This window comes from Eretmochelys imbricata, chromosome 9 (assembly GCF_965152235.1).
Source record: "Eretmochelys imbricata isolate rEreImb1 chromosome 9, rEreImb1.hap1, whole genome shotgun sequence".
NCBI lineage: Eukaryota > Metazoa > Chordata > Testudines > Cheloniidae > Eretmochelys > Eretmochelys imbricata.
Window position 1 is genome coordinate 23,249,127 of NC_135580.1, and position 16,771 is coordinate 23,265,897.

A 16,771-nucleotide genomic window follows, 5' to 3' on the forward strand; every position below is an offset into this window, starting at 1 on the left:
AAAATTACATTAGTTCTGATTTGGAATGAGAAGTCAGAAGCAGCAGAAAGTCACACTGAAGATAACAGCTGGAGTGATATAACACATTGACAAGTTAAAAACAACAGAAGAGATCTAGCTTCTGCACTTGCCTAAGCTATTCAGAAGGAAATTCAGCTAGATCCTGGAAGCATTTTGATCAAGATCAGCTAGTGCTTCCCAGGGCCAGTTCTCTAGAGATAGAGACATTTATATTACTCTTAACCGAGACACTATTTACAATTCATCAGTCAAAAATCTCTCCTTGTTAGGCAGTGGAAGCCTTTATTATACTAATTTGGCAGTGAATCTAGTCATTGGCTGAAGAAGTAAGCTGATCCCCGTAGCTGTATGTAAAACAGCTCTGCAAGAACTGTTCCAGCAGTCAGTATCTCTCTCTCTCACACACACACACTCTAAAGTTTTTTTTCCCTTGCAAACAATCCCCCAGCCACTAGAGCAGCACTGGAGCCACACTAAGAAAAAAGGAGGAATGCCGACAGTTGAAAGTACAGTGGTGTTTCCACTATCCTTTAAACACGTGACCTACGATAAACTAGACTTTATATTTTTCATCTTTCCATTCCTTTTATATATAAATGAAAAGTTTCTAAATGGGACAATTACCAGCAATTGTGGCTTTCATGTGGGAATCCTTGTTAGGGGAAATTTTGTGGTTCCTGTAAAACCGTGTACATCTAGTTGCCACAGTATCGTATGACCATTTCTAGAGGTCAATGGTACCAATCAAGTATAAATGTATGAAAGCCTGAGGACTACAGAAAGTTAACTCCACAGGTAAGAATATTCTTCTTGAGATAAGGCCCAGAGCATGCTCTCAGGTGTGCATATGCAACATAGGAACGGCCATAGTGGGCTAGATCAATGGTCCATCTAGCCCAGTATCCTGTCAGTGGACAATGACAAATGCTTCAAAGACAGTGAACAGAACAGGGCAATTTATCAAGTGATCATCTCCTGTCTTCCAGTCCCAGATTCTAGCAGCCAGAGTTTAGGACACCCAGAGCATTGGGTTGCATCCCTGACCATCTTGGGTAAAAGTTCATGGAGGCCAGGTCCATCAATGGCTAATCTAATTCTTTTTTGAAACCGGTTACACTTTTGGCCTTCACAATATCCCCTGGCATCGAGTTCCACAGGCTGACTGTGCATTTTGTGAAGCTCTTCCTTATGTTTGTTTTAAACCTGCTGCCTATTAATTTCATTGGTTGACCCTGGTTTCATGTGTTATGTGAAAGGGTAAATAACACTTATATTCACTTTCTCCACACCATTCATGATTTTATGGTAGCATATTCTATGCTAGCATTCCCCATTTAGTCATCTCTTTTTTAAGATGAATAGTCCCAGTCTTTTTAATCTCTCTTCATATGGAAGTTGTGCCATGCCCCTAATCATTTTTGTTGCCCTTCTCTGTACTTTTTCCAATTCTATATTTATTTTTTTCAGATGGAGCAACCAAAACGGCACATAGTATGCAAGGCGTGGCAAGCCATGGATTTATATAGTGGCATTGTGATATTTTCTGTCTTATTATCTATCCCTTTCCTAATGGTTGCTAACTTAGTTTTTTTTTTTTTACACTGCTGCAGCACTGTGAGCAGATGTTCTCAGAGAACTATCCAAAATGACTCCAAGATCCGTCTTATGTGGTAATAGCTAATTTAAATCCCATTAATTTGTCTGTATAGTTGGGATTATGTTTTCCAATGTGCGTTACTTTGCATTTATCAAGATTGAATTTCGTCTGCCATTTTTTTGCCTAATCACCCAGTTTTGTGAGATCCCTTTGTAACTCTTCCCGGTCTACTTCAGAATTAACTAACTTGAGTAATTTAGTATGGTCTGCAAATTTTGTCATCCTACTGTTCACCCCTTTTTCCAGATAATTTATTAATATGTTGAACAGCATTTATTAGTGCAGTACAGGGTTTAATTTTGTTTTGGTTTTGTTCACAGCCAGTTTTGTTCAATGAACTATGTACTCAGCCAAAATTGTTGTAAACCATGTTAGTCCTTGAATAGTCCTTCCCATAAGAACCTCTTCTGTGCAATAAACACTTCCCTCAAGGTATTGTTAGCACTGTTATGTCATCTCATCTTGCACAGATCACCCATGAGGCAATTTCACAGTGATACGTACTGAAGAGAAATAGCTACACTGGTTATAGCTTCTTGTCTTTTTGGAAGAATGGATGGTGGTTGCTTTATTTCTTCTTTGCTCTAAACCACTCTAGTTTCTCTGAACTCCTGCTGCAGATACATTTGCCAAATGTAACACTGGCTGTCTCTCATGTTAAAATTGTGCAACCCTGTCTCTGCAACTCAGGAGAAACATAAATAGAATGCTAAACTGTGTTCTCTGAGTTTAGAGATTAGCTCTTAGAAATAATGCTTGTTTTGACTAGTTTCAACCTGGTATGTCAGCCCTTCAGCCAACCAACTCCTGTTTTATGTACACGATACGTGAGCACCAGTGGCTCTTTGGTTATAGTATACTTGCATATTCAACCTATAGTATAAGTTCCAATTCGTATAGGCATCTTCATTTTTTAGCAAAAGCATGGCTTGCCCAATGTCTAAAATAAACACCCTTTCTAGCATGATGGGTAAGACCCTACCAAATTCACGGCCATGAAAAACATGTCATAGACCATGAAATCTGATCTCCCCCATGAAATCTGGCTGTTGTATTCTACTCCCACTCATACTTGTGTGCTGGTGGTGGCGGCGGCGCTGGCTTCAGAGCTGGGCAGCCGAGATCAGCTGCTGGCTGGGAGCCCAGCTCTGAAGCCAGCGCCACCAGCAGCAGCAGCAGAGAAGTGAGGGCGGCATGGTATACTATTGCTAACCTTACTTCTGCACCGCTGCCAGCAGCAGCGCAGAAGGGTGACAATACCATACCATGTCACCCTTACCTCTGCGCTGCTGCTTTCAGAGCTGGGTGGCCAGAGAGTGACAACTGCTGGCAAGGTGCCCAGCTGTGAAGGCAATGCCGCAGTCAGCAGCGGTACAGAAGTAAGGGGGACAATATTGTGGCACCCACCCCCCTAAAATAGCCTTGCGACCCCACCATGCATGACTCTTTTGGGTTGGGACCCCCATGATTACAACACACTGACAGTTCAGATTTAAATATCTGAAACCATGAAATTTACGATTTTTAAAATCCTTTGACGGTGAAATTGACCAAAATGGACATGAATTTCGTAGGGCCCTAATGATGGGGAAATCCAGAGATGTTAAAGGTTCCTGCCTTGACTGCTTACTTTTGAAGTAAAGGTACTTCCATGTAGTAGGCAAGCATTGAAGCAGAGAACTGAGACAGCTTATATGACGGACGTTCAAACTATAGCCTGTGGTGTCATGTGTAACTGGAAAAAAAAATCTTACAGAAAAAAAAACACACACACACAAGGGCAAAGAGTAACCTTAACAGGTACTGGGGCAGGATGAACTTGCTACTGGAAGCCTCAAAAGTAGCAGCAATATTTGGATTTTTTTCTGTATGGAAGGCCTTTTAAAGGGGGAGTTGTGGGGGGAGTATATAGAAGCTAGTGGTTGTTCTGATTCATAAAGTTCATAGGGTGAGGGATAGCTCAGTGGTTTGAGCATTGGCCTGCTAAACCCAAGATCCTGAGTTCAATCCCTGAGGGGGCCATTTGGGGATCGGGGGCAAAAATTAGGTATTGGTCCTGCTTTGAGCAGGGGGTTGGACTAGATGACCTCCTGAGGTCCCTTCCAACCCTGATATTCTATGTTTCTATGTATTACCTTTTCTTTCACTCAGCAATTCCCAGTATGGAATCATGTTATAAAGACGTTATTAGAGCTGGGTGGAAAATGGTGGTCCCATCCTGGGACATTTTTAGAGATTTTGAAAAAATTTCCTGCCCTGAACCCAGATAAAAAACCAATCTCAAAAATATTTGTGAACTGACAAAGGGGGGGGGGGCGGGAGAGAGAGGGGGATTTAAATAAATAATTTAGTTGGGACAACTGAAATGTTTTAACATTTTCAAAATGTTTTGATTTTTGATCCTTTCTATTTTACTAGTTTAAATTGCAAAATAAAAATTTGTTTGGAACAAAAAACCCAGACATTTTTATCTCAGAAATATCAAAATGGGACATGGACACTGAAGAATTCTTGAAGAAAAAATTTAGACAAACTGAGAATTAGATCAAGGTCAACCATTTCTCGTGAACAGTCAGTTTCAGACCAAAAAAAATCATCCTGACCAGCTTTACTAAAGATATTTATTGATAATTGAATCCTTACAAGTGTCAATAAATGTAATAATGAATATTCTGTTCCTAATTGGTGATGATGTAGTACCAAGTTCTTCTTTCAGATATTATTCTACAGCACCATTGATGGGTGTGTGCTTTAGACTTGTAAGAATACATATCTATTCTATAGAGTTTAGAATTTATAATCTAGATTAGAGACATAAAAGGAGTGGGGGAAGAAGGGAACGGGAGAAATTACATGGAGTGATGTGATTTGGATTGTTTTGGCAAGTGTTTTTGCTTTAGTTGAGTCCAAAGGAGACTGCAAAGAATTACAAAGGGATCTCACAAAACTGGGTGACTGGGCAAGAAAAAGGCAGAGGAAATTCAATCTTGATAAATGCAAAGTAATGCACATTGGAAGACATACTCCCAACTATACAGACAAAATTTAAAAGTCATTGTGGATAGTTCTCTGAAATCCTCTGCTCAATGTTCAGAAGCAGCCAAAAAAGTTAACAGATAGTTTGGAACTATTAGGAAAGGGAGTAAGACAGAAAATATCATAATGCCACTATATAAAATGCACGGTATTTTATATACCTTGAATACTGTGTGCAGTTCTGGGTCACCCCATTTCAAAAAAGATATAACAGAACTGGAAAAAATACAGAAAAGGGCAACAAAAATGATTGGGGGTATGGAACAGTTCCCATATGAGAAGAAATTAAAAAGACTGGGACTATTCATCTTGGAAAAGAGATAATAACTAAAGGGAGCTATGCTAGAGATCTATAAAAATCACGAATGGTGGGGAGAAAGCGTATAAGGAAGTGTTATTTACCCCTCCACTTAATACACAAATCAAGGCTCACCCAATCAAATTAATAGGGAGCAGGTTTAAAATAAACAAAAGGAAGAACTTCTTCACACAACGCACAGTCAACTTGTGGAACTCGATACCAGAGGATGCTGTGGAAGCTAAAAGTACAAATGGGTTCAAAAAAGAATCAGATAAGTTCATGGAGGATAGGTCCATCAATGGGTATTAGCCAAGATGATCAGGGATACAACCCAATGCTTCGAGTGTCCCTAACCTCTCACTGCTAGAACAGGGGAGGGTTCACCTGATGAAACTGCCCAGTTCTGTTCACTACCTCTGAAACCTCTGGCACCAGCCACTGTCAGAAGACAGGTTACTAGGCTAGATGGACCACTGGTCTGACCCAGTATGGCCATTCTTATGTTCTTATTGATGCACAATCTTCTCAGACTGTGATCCTTAACTAAAAAGTTTCTTTAGGTAGAGTACATAAGAAAAAAACCTAGTAGATTTTTCATAATACCTGTGCTCTGCATAGTCTATTAGGGCTCTGCATAATATTTAAGTTGTATAATCATAAACCACTTTTTGTAGCATGTTGTCTTTACAGTCCCATTGGATCAGATGTGGACAAACTACGGCCCACAGGCCACAACCGGCCCGGCTCTTGAGCTCCCAGCCAGGGAGGCGAGCCCCCGGCCCCTCCCCTGCTGTCCCCCCTTCCCTGCAGCCTCAGCTCACCATGCCGGCACATGGCTGTGAGCGCCTGCCGGGCAACGTGGCAGCATGGCTGCCAAACATGCTGCTCTGAGCGGCATGGTAAGGGGGTGAGGAATGGTGGGGATGGATAAGGGGCTGGGAGTTCTGGGGGGCGGGGGCAGTCAGGGGACAGGGAGCAGTTGGATGGGGTGGAGGTTTGGGGGGGGCAGTCAGGGGACAGGTAACGGGGGGGTTGGATAGGGAGTGAGGTCCTGGGGGGGCAGTTAGGGGCAGGGGGGTCCTGGAGGGGGCGGTCAGGGGACAAAGAGTAGGGGGGTTGGATGGGTCGGGAATTCTGAGGGGGGCAGTTAGGGGACAGGAAGTGGGAGGATAGGGGGCTGTGGCCAGGCTGTTTGGGGAGGCACAGCTTTCCCTACCCAGCTCTCCATACAATTTCAGAACCCCGATGTGGCCCTCAGGCCAAAAAGTTTGCCCACCTCTGCATTGGATCAACTGAAGCATCAGGCAACCCACATTTTCTGCAGTTAAGAAATCATAAAAATATGGATTAAATCTTTTTTAAAATATAAGATATGCGCATTTTAGCTGATAGGACTGCAATATGCAAATGAATTGTGCAACAGTGTGAGAGTATGATGACTGGCAGTTGCCTCTGATATGACCGTTCACCAACTAGGATGTGATAATACCCATCACGCAACATTGAATTCTTTGTAGGGTAGCCTCGAGTGGGGAAAGTGGGAGAAACAGGGAGACGAGAAGAAGAGCACCAGTATGATGGTTCTGGAAATCAATTCATGCTTTCCTTACCTGTCATCTCCTTGAGATTAAAATAAGAGATGTATTAACCCAGTGTTTACTGGAACATACTGTAAACCAAGAAATCTATCTATATCTAACACACACAAAGGTAAAGCCATTAAACACAGCCACAAAGACAGGTTTCAGAGTAGCAGCCGTGTTAGTCTGTATTCGCAAAAAGAAAAGGAGTACTTGTGGCACCTTAGAGACTAACCAATTTATTTGAGCATAAGCTTTCGTGAGCTACAGCTCACGCTCTGCCATCTGGACGACAGTTATGCAACTGTGAACGCCAATGCTTCATACGGTTCGCACGTACTGGCCTGACCACCCGCCGCCGGCAGATCTCGAGAACACGAGGATAAAAAAAGCCAGCCCACTCCCCCCACTGCGAGCAATGGAGGCGCGGTGGGCAGAGCTGCAGCCTAAGTCCCTGACCCAAAGTCTTCCCCAAGTGGCTCTGTTCGGTTTCCTCCCCAGCTGAAAGGAGCGGAGCAGGACACTCACAGCCAGGCGCCTTCACCATCTTTCTGCTTTCTACAGTTTTTCTGGCTAGTATTTCAGGGGGCCGAAGATCCCGGTTCCGATTCGGGCCCCTCCCCTCCATGTCTCCCCAGCGCGCATCACGCTCACAGCCACCTTACCTACCTGCCCGGCAAGGGCTGAAGCGCAAACGCCGGGCAGGAGACCGAGGAGACGAAGCTGAGGAGCCGGCTCCAGGCCGCTCTGGGTGGAGGATGAGCCAGGCAAGGCAGAGAGAGCCGCACACATCAGGCCGGCCGGCCGGTGCAGCCCCCCCGAGCCTCGGGCGGGTGGAAGCTGTCCACGCGCAGGGGTCGCTGCCGCCGCCGCCGCCCTCCCCAGACCCCCGCCAGGTGCCTCGCCCCGCCGGCCACTCACCGGAAGAAGGGGTCTTCCTCGAAGAGGTCCCTCAGCCCGCCGGCGCCAAACATGGCTGCGACTCCACTCCTCCGCCTCCCTCCCGACTCGCCGTGGCACGGCAGCTGCAGCCCCAGCGCAGGCGGCGAGCCCGTCGGCTCCCCGCCGCCCGCCTCGCCCGCCGCCCACCAAGCTCACGTGAGGCGCCGCTCACGTCCCATTGGCTGCCACGGGCCTTGGCTGCCTCCCAATAGGGTGGGGGAACGGAGTGGGAGGGTGTCGTGGTGGGGCTGCTGCCCTGGCAACCGCTTTCAACACAAGGCCTGGGCTTGGGCTGCTGGCCAGGTCGAGAAGCTTCTGGCTCGCCTGGAGCCTCAAGGGCAGCAGGTTACGGGGGCGGACAGCACCATGACAACAGGAGGGGAGCCCCTATGGACGGGGGGACCGGGCAGGGCACCATGACAGGGGGGAGGGGAGCCCCAGGGACAAGGCACAGGACTGACACAGCAGCACAATAAAGTAGGTTGCAGCATGAGTACTTAGACACTCAGCACCAACATATTAGGGGGACCAGAGCATAGGGATGGAAAACCATGAAGTAGGGGGGCCTGAGGGACGATTACCTCAGAGAGCAGCTCCAGAGAAAACTATGGTACAGGGGCACTAAATAACCATATGGCCGCCTTGGGCCTCTTCTTGGGTGGAAGCACAGGCCTATAGAATATAGGAAGTCTAGGGCTACAGCATGTGGGGTTTCCAGCACCCAAAATGGAGTGCTATCCCCAGAGCACTATTATACAGGGTCCCCAGTGCCATGGGCCAAAGAAAAGTCCAGGGGCAAGGGGCCAAAGCAAACAGTGCACTGTAAGACAATGAAACAATGAAAAAATAGCAGAGACTTGGAAAAATATATTCTGTAGCTAGGAAGTAATAGTCTATTTAGAGACAAGGAACAGAATTTGTGTAGGAAGTGGAGATGGGAACAATTTCCCTTCTTTCCACTTTCAAATTATTCCTTATTTGTTTTACTCTAGCCCTAGAAGCCTTAGTCATAGACCAGGATCCCTGAGTGTTAGGCCCTTTGAAATGCAGACCAAAAAGACTGTCCCTGGCCCCCAAGGCTTATAGTCTAAATACAAGTCAGTATAGATTTGTTCCTGTGCTTCTTTAGGGAGTTTCTTGAGCAGATGGAACAGGAACAAATTTACACTGACACACCCCTGGAGCCCTGACCAGGGGTATTCTATCTGCTACCTAAAATCCATAAACCTGGGAATCCGGACGCCCCATCGTCTCAGGCATTGGGACTCTGACAGCAGGATTGTCCGGCTGTGTAGATTCTCTCCTTAGGCCCTAGGCTACCAGCACTCCCAGCTATCTTCGAGACACCACTGACTTCCTGAGGAAACTACAATCCTTTGGTGATCTTCCAGAAAACACCATCCTGGCCACTATGGATGTAGAAGCCCTCTACACCAACATTCCACACAAAAATGGACTACAAGCCATCAGGAATAGCATCCCCGATACCATCACAGCAAACCTGGTGGCTGAACTTTGTGACTTTGTCCTCACCCACAACTATTTCAGATTTGGGGACAATTTATACGTTCAAGTCAATGGGACTACTATGGGTACCTACATGGCCCCTCAGTATGCCAACATTTTTATGGCTAACTTAGAACAACTCTTCCTCAGCTCTCGTCCCCTTACACCCCTACTCTACTTGCGCTACATTGATGACATCTTCATCATCTGGACCCATGGGAAAGAGGCCCTTGAGGAACTCCACCATGATTTCAATGATTTCCACCCAACCATCAACCTCAGCCTGGACCAGTTGACACAAGAGGTCCACTTCCTACACACTACAGTGCTAATAAGCGATGGTCATATAAACACCACCCTATACTGGAAACCTACTGACTGATCTACTTAACGACATGCCTCCAGCTTTCATCCAGACCACATCACACGATCCACTGTCTACAGCCAAGCTCTAAGATACAATTACATTTGCTTCGATCCTTCAGACAGAGACAAGCACCTACAGGATCTCTGTCAAGCATTCTTAAAACTGAAATACCCACCTGGTGAAGTTAAGAAACAGATTGACAGAGCCAGAAGGGTACCCAGAAGTCACCTACTACAAGACAGGCCCAACAAAGAAAGTAACAGAATGCCACTAGCCGTCACCTTCAGCCCCCAACTAAAATCTCTCCAGCACATCATCAAGGATCTACAGCCTATCCTGAAGGACAATCTCTCACTCTCACAGACCTTGGGAGACAGGCCAGTCCTCGCTTACGGACAGCTCCCCAACCTGAAGCAAATACTCACCAGCAACCACACACCACACAACAAAAATACCAATCCAGGAACCAAACCCTGCTACAAAGCCTGTTGCCAACTCTGTCCTCATATCTATTCAAGGGACACCATCATAGGACCTAACCACATCAGCCACCCCATCAAGGGCTCGTTCAACTGCACATCTGCCAATGTGATATATGCCATCATGTGCCAGCAATGCCCTTCTGCGATGTACATTGGCCAAACTGCACAGTCTCTATGCAAAAGAATAAATGGACACAAATCTGACATCAGGAATCATAACATTCAAAAACCAGTAGGAGAACACTTCAATCTCTCTGGTCACTCAGTAACAGACCTAAAAGTGGCAATTCTTCAACAAAAAAACTTCAAAAATAGACTCCAACGTGAAGCTGCGAACTGGAATTAATTTGCAAACCATCAGATTAGGCCTGAATAGAGACTGGGAGTGGTTGGGTCATTACAAAACCTAAACTTAATTTCCCCAATACTAATTTCTCCCTACTGTTACTCACACTTTCTTGTCCACTGTCTGTAATGGGCCACTCTCTTACCACTTCAAAAGTTATTTTTCCTCCCTTGGTATCCTGCTGTTAATTGATTTATCTCATTAGACTGACCTCACACTTGGTAAAGCAACCCCCATCCTTTCATGTATTTATACCTGCTCCTGTATTTTCACTCCATGCATCTGATCAAGTGGGTTCTAACCCACAAAAGCTTACGCTCAGATAAATTTGTTAGTCTCTAAGGTGCCACAAGGACTCCTCATTATTTTTGCTGATACAGACTAACACGGCTACCACTCTGAAACCAGTCTACAACAGTGATACTCAGACAGTGGCTCTTTAATGTGTCTCCTGCGGCTCTTTGTAGCACCTGATATTAAAACACTGTGTGATTTAATTATTAACCAATCTAAATTGTTAACCACTCGGTGCTTTTACTATGTTATTAACCAATTGTAGTTGATAAAATAATAATACTTGGTCATTCATTTTACTGAGAGAATAATATACATATATAATAAATAAAACAATTCATACTACTGTGGCTTTTTTGGGTAATGTTGATTGCTATTTGGCTCCTGAACCACTGAGGTCTGAGTATCACTGGTCTAAGTAAAACAAGACATTACGGAGGGAAACAGACAGATGGTGGGAGTAGCAGGAACAATGAGATGATATTGGTCCACATGACAGGCTAGTCTCTTGCACACTAGTAGTCAAACTGTTGTCAAGTTTTATGTAGGCATCATGCCAAAGTTTTAAGGAATTTGAAGGTGGATAATGAGGTGGCTTTGAGGATATTTACCAAGAGCACCTTCCAAGTCTGTGGGGCAGCATGGGAGAAAGGATGAAGGTATCTAAAAATGTAACAAGTGGACAGTGAAGATTCACGCCATTGGGCAATCAGAGGCAAACACTGACAAATCACTGAGTCTCAGAATGTGAGACTTGGCAAGCACTGCACTAGAGTACTGGTTTTCTGTAGCTAAATACAAATAAATCTACTTGGTAACAACTTGCACAACAGGATATGTGTACACTCAGCTAGCCAGGGTTGTGAAATCCTTGACCATAGGTTCTTTATTCATCAGTCCATTGTATATGTATGAAGGGTGGGTCCAGGATCTGTTCCTAAATTGGTAGTATCTGTCTGTGTCCTCAACTGCCTTTGACTTCAATGTTTCTTTGCTACTTGGAGCTGATTAGTAAATATATGGTAAAGGTAATAAAATTATTTGTTTTTTTTAAATTATATGTGTTCATCCATACAAGTTTTCTTTCCATAGAAAAGGATTCTGAACTGTCATTATCTGGTGAGAGAGGGAGAACACAGTGTTTCAGTGGTAGGGTTTAGCTATTGGTTGCAAGCTACAAGTACTGTGAGTTCTGTAGGCTGCTATAAGGCTTTTGGGTCCTCTGGGATTCTAAAATCTCGATCCATTATTTTGTGATGTACTTTTCATTACTAAGATTGTCTCTCAGATTCTAAATATTCCCTACATACCAATGCAAAGATCTTGTAAGAGAAAAATCACTATTTAGGAACAGAACATATTGGTACCAATGAAACAGTAAATAAGGCTAAGTTTTTGTCACGATTATTTTTAGTAAAAGTCATGGACAGGTCATGGGCAATAAACAAAAATTCACGGACGCCCTTGACCAGTTTCTGACTTCGGCTAAAAATAATTGTGACAAAATGGGGGGGAGGGGTGTCCAGCACCCACTGCTGCTGTGGCTCTGGGGTCCACAGGTGCCCGTGGAGGCTGAGAGTACTGAGGTTGCCCCCCATGGCAGCTGGGAGCTGTGGGGTCTCCCCACTGCCTGCGGCAGCTGGAAGCTGCAGGGGGCCCCCCGCTGCAGAGCTCTGGGGCTGGAGGCTGGGAGTTATGGGGGGCTCGCCACCTGCAGCAGTAGAGAGCTACAGGGCCCCGCTGGCTTAATGCTCCAGCCCAGCTGCCCCGGTGCTGAAGTGGAAGATGTCACGGAGGTCTCTGGAAGTGATGAATTTAAACTACTGTTCAAAAAATGACAGCTTTTGTGATACCATTAACTTTTGTGGTGCAAAGCAAACTTTGATCCAGCTTAACTGGTATGTGGGAATTAGGCTGCACAGTTAGCTTCACAGTGTAGGGGCTGTTGCTAGGGAAAAGATGGCATGACTGGAGTGTACTTCTGCAGCTGCTGGAATGGTCCCTGGTGGATAATGTCAGCTGGCATAATTTAGAGCAGCAATTTGTTTCTTGGGAACTGATTTGCAGCCTGAGGATCAGCCATCTTTATGTTCTTCCCATCTGAGCTCCTCTGAACACCAAACATCCAGTCCCAAGGATCTGGAACACAGCTTTGGAAGGGCTCCCGGCATCTTTGCATGCCTGAATATTTGGGAGGTGGGGCGAGAGTAGATCAGGGAAGTGATTTGTTATGATCTGGGTGAAACCTGGTTATGGGTTGAGTTAAAAAGTCATTCAAACTGATGTGTGAACACACCCTTCATTCAGGATATTTGTAAGAGACACTTAAGGGGCCACACCGTAAACAAGGACTAATAGATTCTGCCCAGAAGCTAGCAGTACTCTGTGAGCAGGGGATTCCACTGTGTATTGGGACCAGGGGTGTGTGTGAGAGAGAGAAAACAGAACACACAAACTGAAAGCAGACACAGAACAGAAAGTGAAGCAGAGACAAAAAGCAAGAAAGCCAATTGGACTGAAATTGAGACATTGATTGGGGTAAGGGCACCCATTCAAAAACTGGGTTTGAAGATTGGCCCTTTGGAACTTGAGCAATAAGTCTGGGTGACTGAAATAGATGAGCTAATAATGGGCTTGGATTTCTTTATAGTTAACAACTGTGAAATCAGTGCCAGGATTCAGTCTGTGGAAATTCCCTTTAGAGGTATTGCCCAGGTGAGACAAATGGTTTTTTGGAATTGGTTTGCAGTGATCCAATTGTCCTGTCCCTGGGGCAGAAACCATTATATCAGATACATGCTGTGGTAGGCTTCTGGCATGAGAAAGATGGGGAGTGGTTGAAACTTATGTAGAAACCCAGAGTCTCAGGACAATCTTAGCTGCCTAAGCTCTTGTGAATCTGAAATAATAATTGATCCTTGTTCATTTGTTGAATGTTTCTGACAGGCAGCAAATAGTAAAAAAGGGAAACCATTGTAGTGGTCAGCAGAGTGTGATTTAGCATTTTCAGAGTTGAAAAAGGCTTTTGGGACTGTTCTTCTCTTGGCTTATCCATATTTCAAACCTCCTTTCATATTGGACACAGATGCTAATGCTTGCGGTTTGGGGGCCAGGATTTCAGATTGGCAGCCCTTCCTTTCCCCAAAATCTGAGATGGTAGCTATGGAAGTTGAGGCTTGAAGAGTTGTTATAGAGGTGAACTCTCATTTGAACAGAATGGGCAGGTTCTGCCAGCAAAATCAAAAGAAACAATAGGCATTCCTCAGGAGCTGCTGAAAGAAGCCCCTTTTGGTGGTTGAAAGAGGAAGTGAAAACTCCCACAGGGGCTTGGATGGGAATAAAATTCAGTTGGGGTTGGTGATGTAAAAACATCTTGACAGAAAGACACTGCACATATGTAGATAGCTAACCTTGTATCATTTTCAGTTTGTTACATTGTTTGTATTTTCTGTTTGGGAATGGGTCGTACTGGGTGTCACCATTTTGGCCGAGGAACGTAAAAACCCCAACAAATCAGTTATATGTATGAGGAGAAGATGGTATGAGGAAGTCAGCAGAGTGGGAATCTCTTCTTTCCCTTTATTCACTATGGGATGGGGAGAGCTATATTCCAATGGGGGAAAAATACATTCTATGGCAGCAAAGCCTGTCCGGATCTGCTGGCAATTCTTTTGCAATGCGGTCAGCCTCTCGGTTGTGCTAACCCATTCAGTTTCCCTGGTGGTCAGTCAGGTGAGGAGATCCTGCACCTTCTAGTAGGAAATGGAGAAGGCATTCTTTGCCCTGATGTCCTCCCTCGGTGTCCCAATTGTTACACGTGTCCGTGAGAGAGGGCAGAGTTACAGAATGTGACCCTGGGGTGGGAATAGGGTTGGGCAGGAGTATAGGAATTACATGGCCATCCTAAAAGGTCTATCACCTTTCAAGATTGGCATAGCTCATCTGCAGTGAGGAAGATGGCAGGGTGATGCAGCTCTGGCTAAGAGCCACACTGCAGAAGCTACCATGCCAGCATATGGCCTTAGGTGGAAAACTGACATAAAAGATGAATGAACTGAGCCAGCAATATTTTTGAAAAATATCTGTAATCAGATGAGCATTGATTTTGCTGTCCACTGATGTGCTCTTTTTTGTAAATCAAGCAAGTGGTGATATTGCAGCCTTAGGATACACTCTGAGTTGAAACCGTTGCTATTGGAAAAAGGTGTATAGTGATTGACTGGTGGGCATGTAGGTCTGACAGAGAAAGGGTTACCCACTGATTATTCAAGTGAAGTCTGTGAATTGTTTGTACATTTCTAGTGAAAGACTGTCAAATAAAAACAAAACAGGGCTGTGATTCTGTAGTCACAGAACTGTAACTATAAAGCTATGAGGCTCTTTTATATAGAAACTTGTGTCAACTGTGGTATTTTATTAAGTTGCATTGCTCAGAAGCAAAATCCATCTTGGATTCTGAACAGAAAAAAAGTGATTAAAAATTATCATAGTAAAAATATCATACTTTGCACTTCTATAGCCCTTCAATTTATGGATCTCAAAGTATTTTCAAGTTATATCTTGCAATCTTCTCATGAAGTAAAGAATTATTATTGTCCCCATTTTGTCATTGAGACACAGAGTTTTCAGTAATTGACCTGCCCAAGGCCACATGGGAAGTCTGTGGTAGAGCCAGGAATAGAATGATAGTCTGCTGACTGCCTTCCTCTGAGTTAGCCACAAGATTATCCTTCCCCTAGGAAGGAGGGAAGGAAGTCTCCTGAGAAATGGCCTTATGGGAGCATAGATAAGTCCTAAGAGCATTAGAACTCAAAAGAGAAGTTAAAGAAGGAAAAAGTGGCAACAATGTGCAGAGAAATTAGAATTAGCTAATCCCTTATCTTTTTCACTGCTGGTCCTCCATTGCGTCAATCAAAGCTACTGGGTTAACTGCATCTCTGACTAATTCTGGTCTCCTCAACTGCATACCCTCTCCGGTCTCAGGCCTAGAGCCATCACCTTTGTCAGGATCGAATCATGCATCCTGGTAGGTCAGCTATGATTACTTCAACAAGTCTGCTTTATGTCCAGATCCTGTAATTCTGTTCCCTCCAGAAGCAATGATACTGGTAACCAGTGACCAGATAACTTTCTTAATGCAAAGTATTATTTATCTGAGACAGAAACATTTCAGAGAAATCAGATTTTAAAACAATAAAACAGGCTATATGCATGTCTAGTTTACCAAAGGTCCACATGGGGATCTTGGTACATTTAAACTTCCTATAGACCCTCTTCCCTCTCAAAGATAGCTGGGGTCTAGGTCACACACTCTCTTCCCTTAATTCACAAAATAGTTCACTCTCCTTGCTTCAGGGAGAGTCTTCTTTAAAAGGTGCTTAGTCCTTTTGATCACCCTCCTTTCCAGAGAACAAGTCACTTTTTAACTCTTTATAGCCCCTTGATCTGTTGGGTCCCAGCATTGCCAAAACAGGGCTTGTCACTTGGTTGGAGACAGGATATAAGGTCCTCAGAGGTAACATTTTGACCATTGTCTTTTATGTGTGTGACTGGGACTATTGTGTTGCTTTCTTGATTGCTTTTCCAACAGCCCTCTCAAGCTCAATCAATACATGCAGACAGGAAAGATTTCTAACCCAGTATGCTATAACTTCACTTCACTGACCAGGTCACATAAAATCACATAAATCTGACCAGGTCACATAAATCACAAAATGATTACATATCATTATTCTTAGATTGCTACAAGCAGCTCCTCATCCATTACAGCAGGTGTGTTTGCTATTTATTACTATTTCACTGGTATCCAGGCTACTGGCATGTTAGCACATATCTGTTTTTTTCTGCAGAGCAAGTAGGTTTTACTTGGTCATACCTGGCACGTTCAGCAGCAGTTCAACAGCTCTACAAACTCGCCTCCTCTTAGGTGAGTTATCTGTAGAAATTTGCATTTCAGCTTGATTATACTATTTTGCAGTCTTCTCCCCTAAATAAGTACTGTAATTCATACAAAGTTCATTAATAGATTACGACTAAAGTTTCAAGTTATAAATTAGGCTAGAACACAGTCTCGCCTTACTGTGAAATTCATTATGTAAGAACAAACCAGTTATTTTCTTCCATACAATTATGAAATGGAATTGTGATGCCTTTCAACTGCTGCTCACTGCTGATTATTTAGTCTAAGGGTTGCCTATCTAATTTCATGAAGACTAACTCAGACTCTAAAGATAGATTTT

At 44.2% G+C, this 16,771-nt stretch overlaps 1 protein-coding gene across 1 annotated transcript in view; it reads right to left on the reverse strand.

Moving 5' to 3' along the window:
- Nucleotides 1-7,653, reverse strand: part of MLF1 (myeloid leukemia factor 1) — a 33,384-nt gene extending 25,731 nt beyond the window's left edge. The window contains exon 1 of the mRNA XM_077826962.1: nucleotides 7,517-7,653. Within this exon, the coding sequence (XP_077683088.1) occupies nucleotides 7,517-7,569 (53 nt within the window). The 5' untranslated portion in view covers nucleotides 7,570-7,653. The remainder of the gene's footprint in view (nucleotides 1-7,516) is intronic.
- Nucleotides 7,654-16,771: the final 9,118 nt, after the last annotated feature.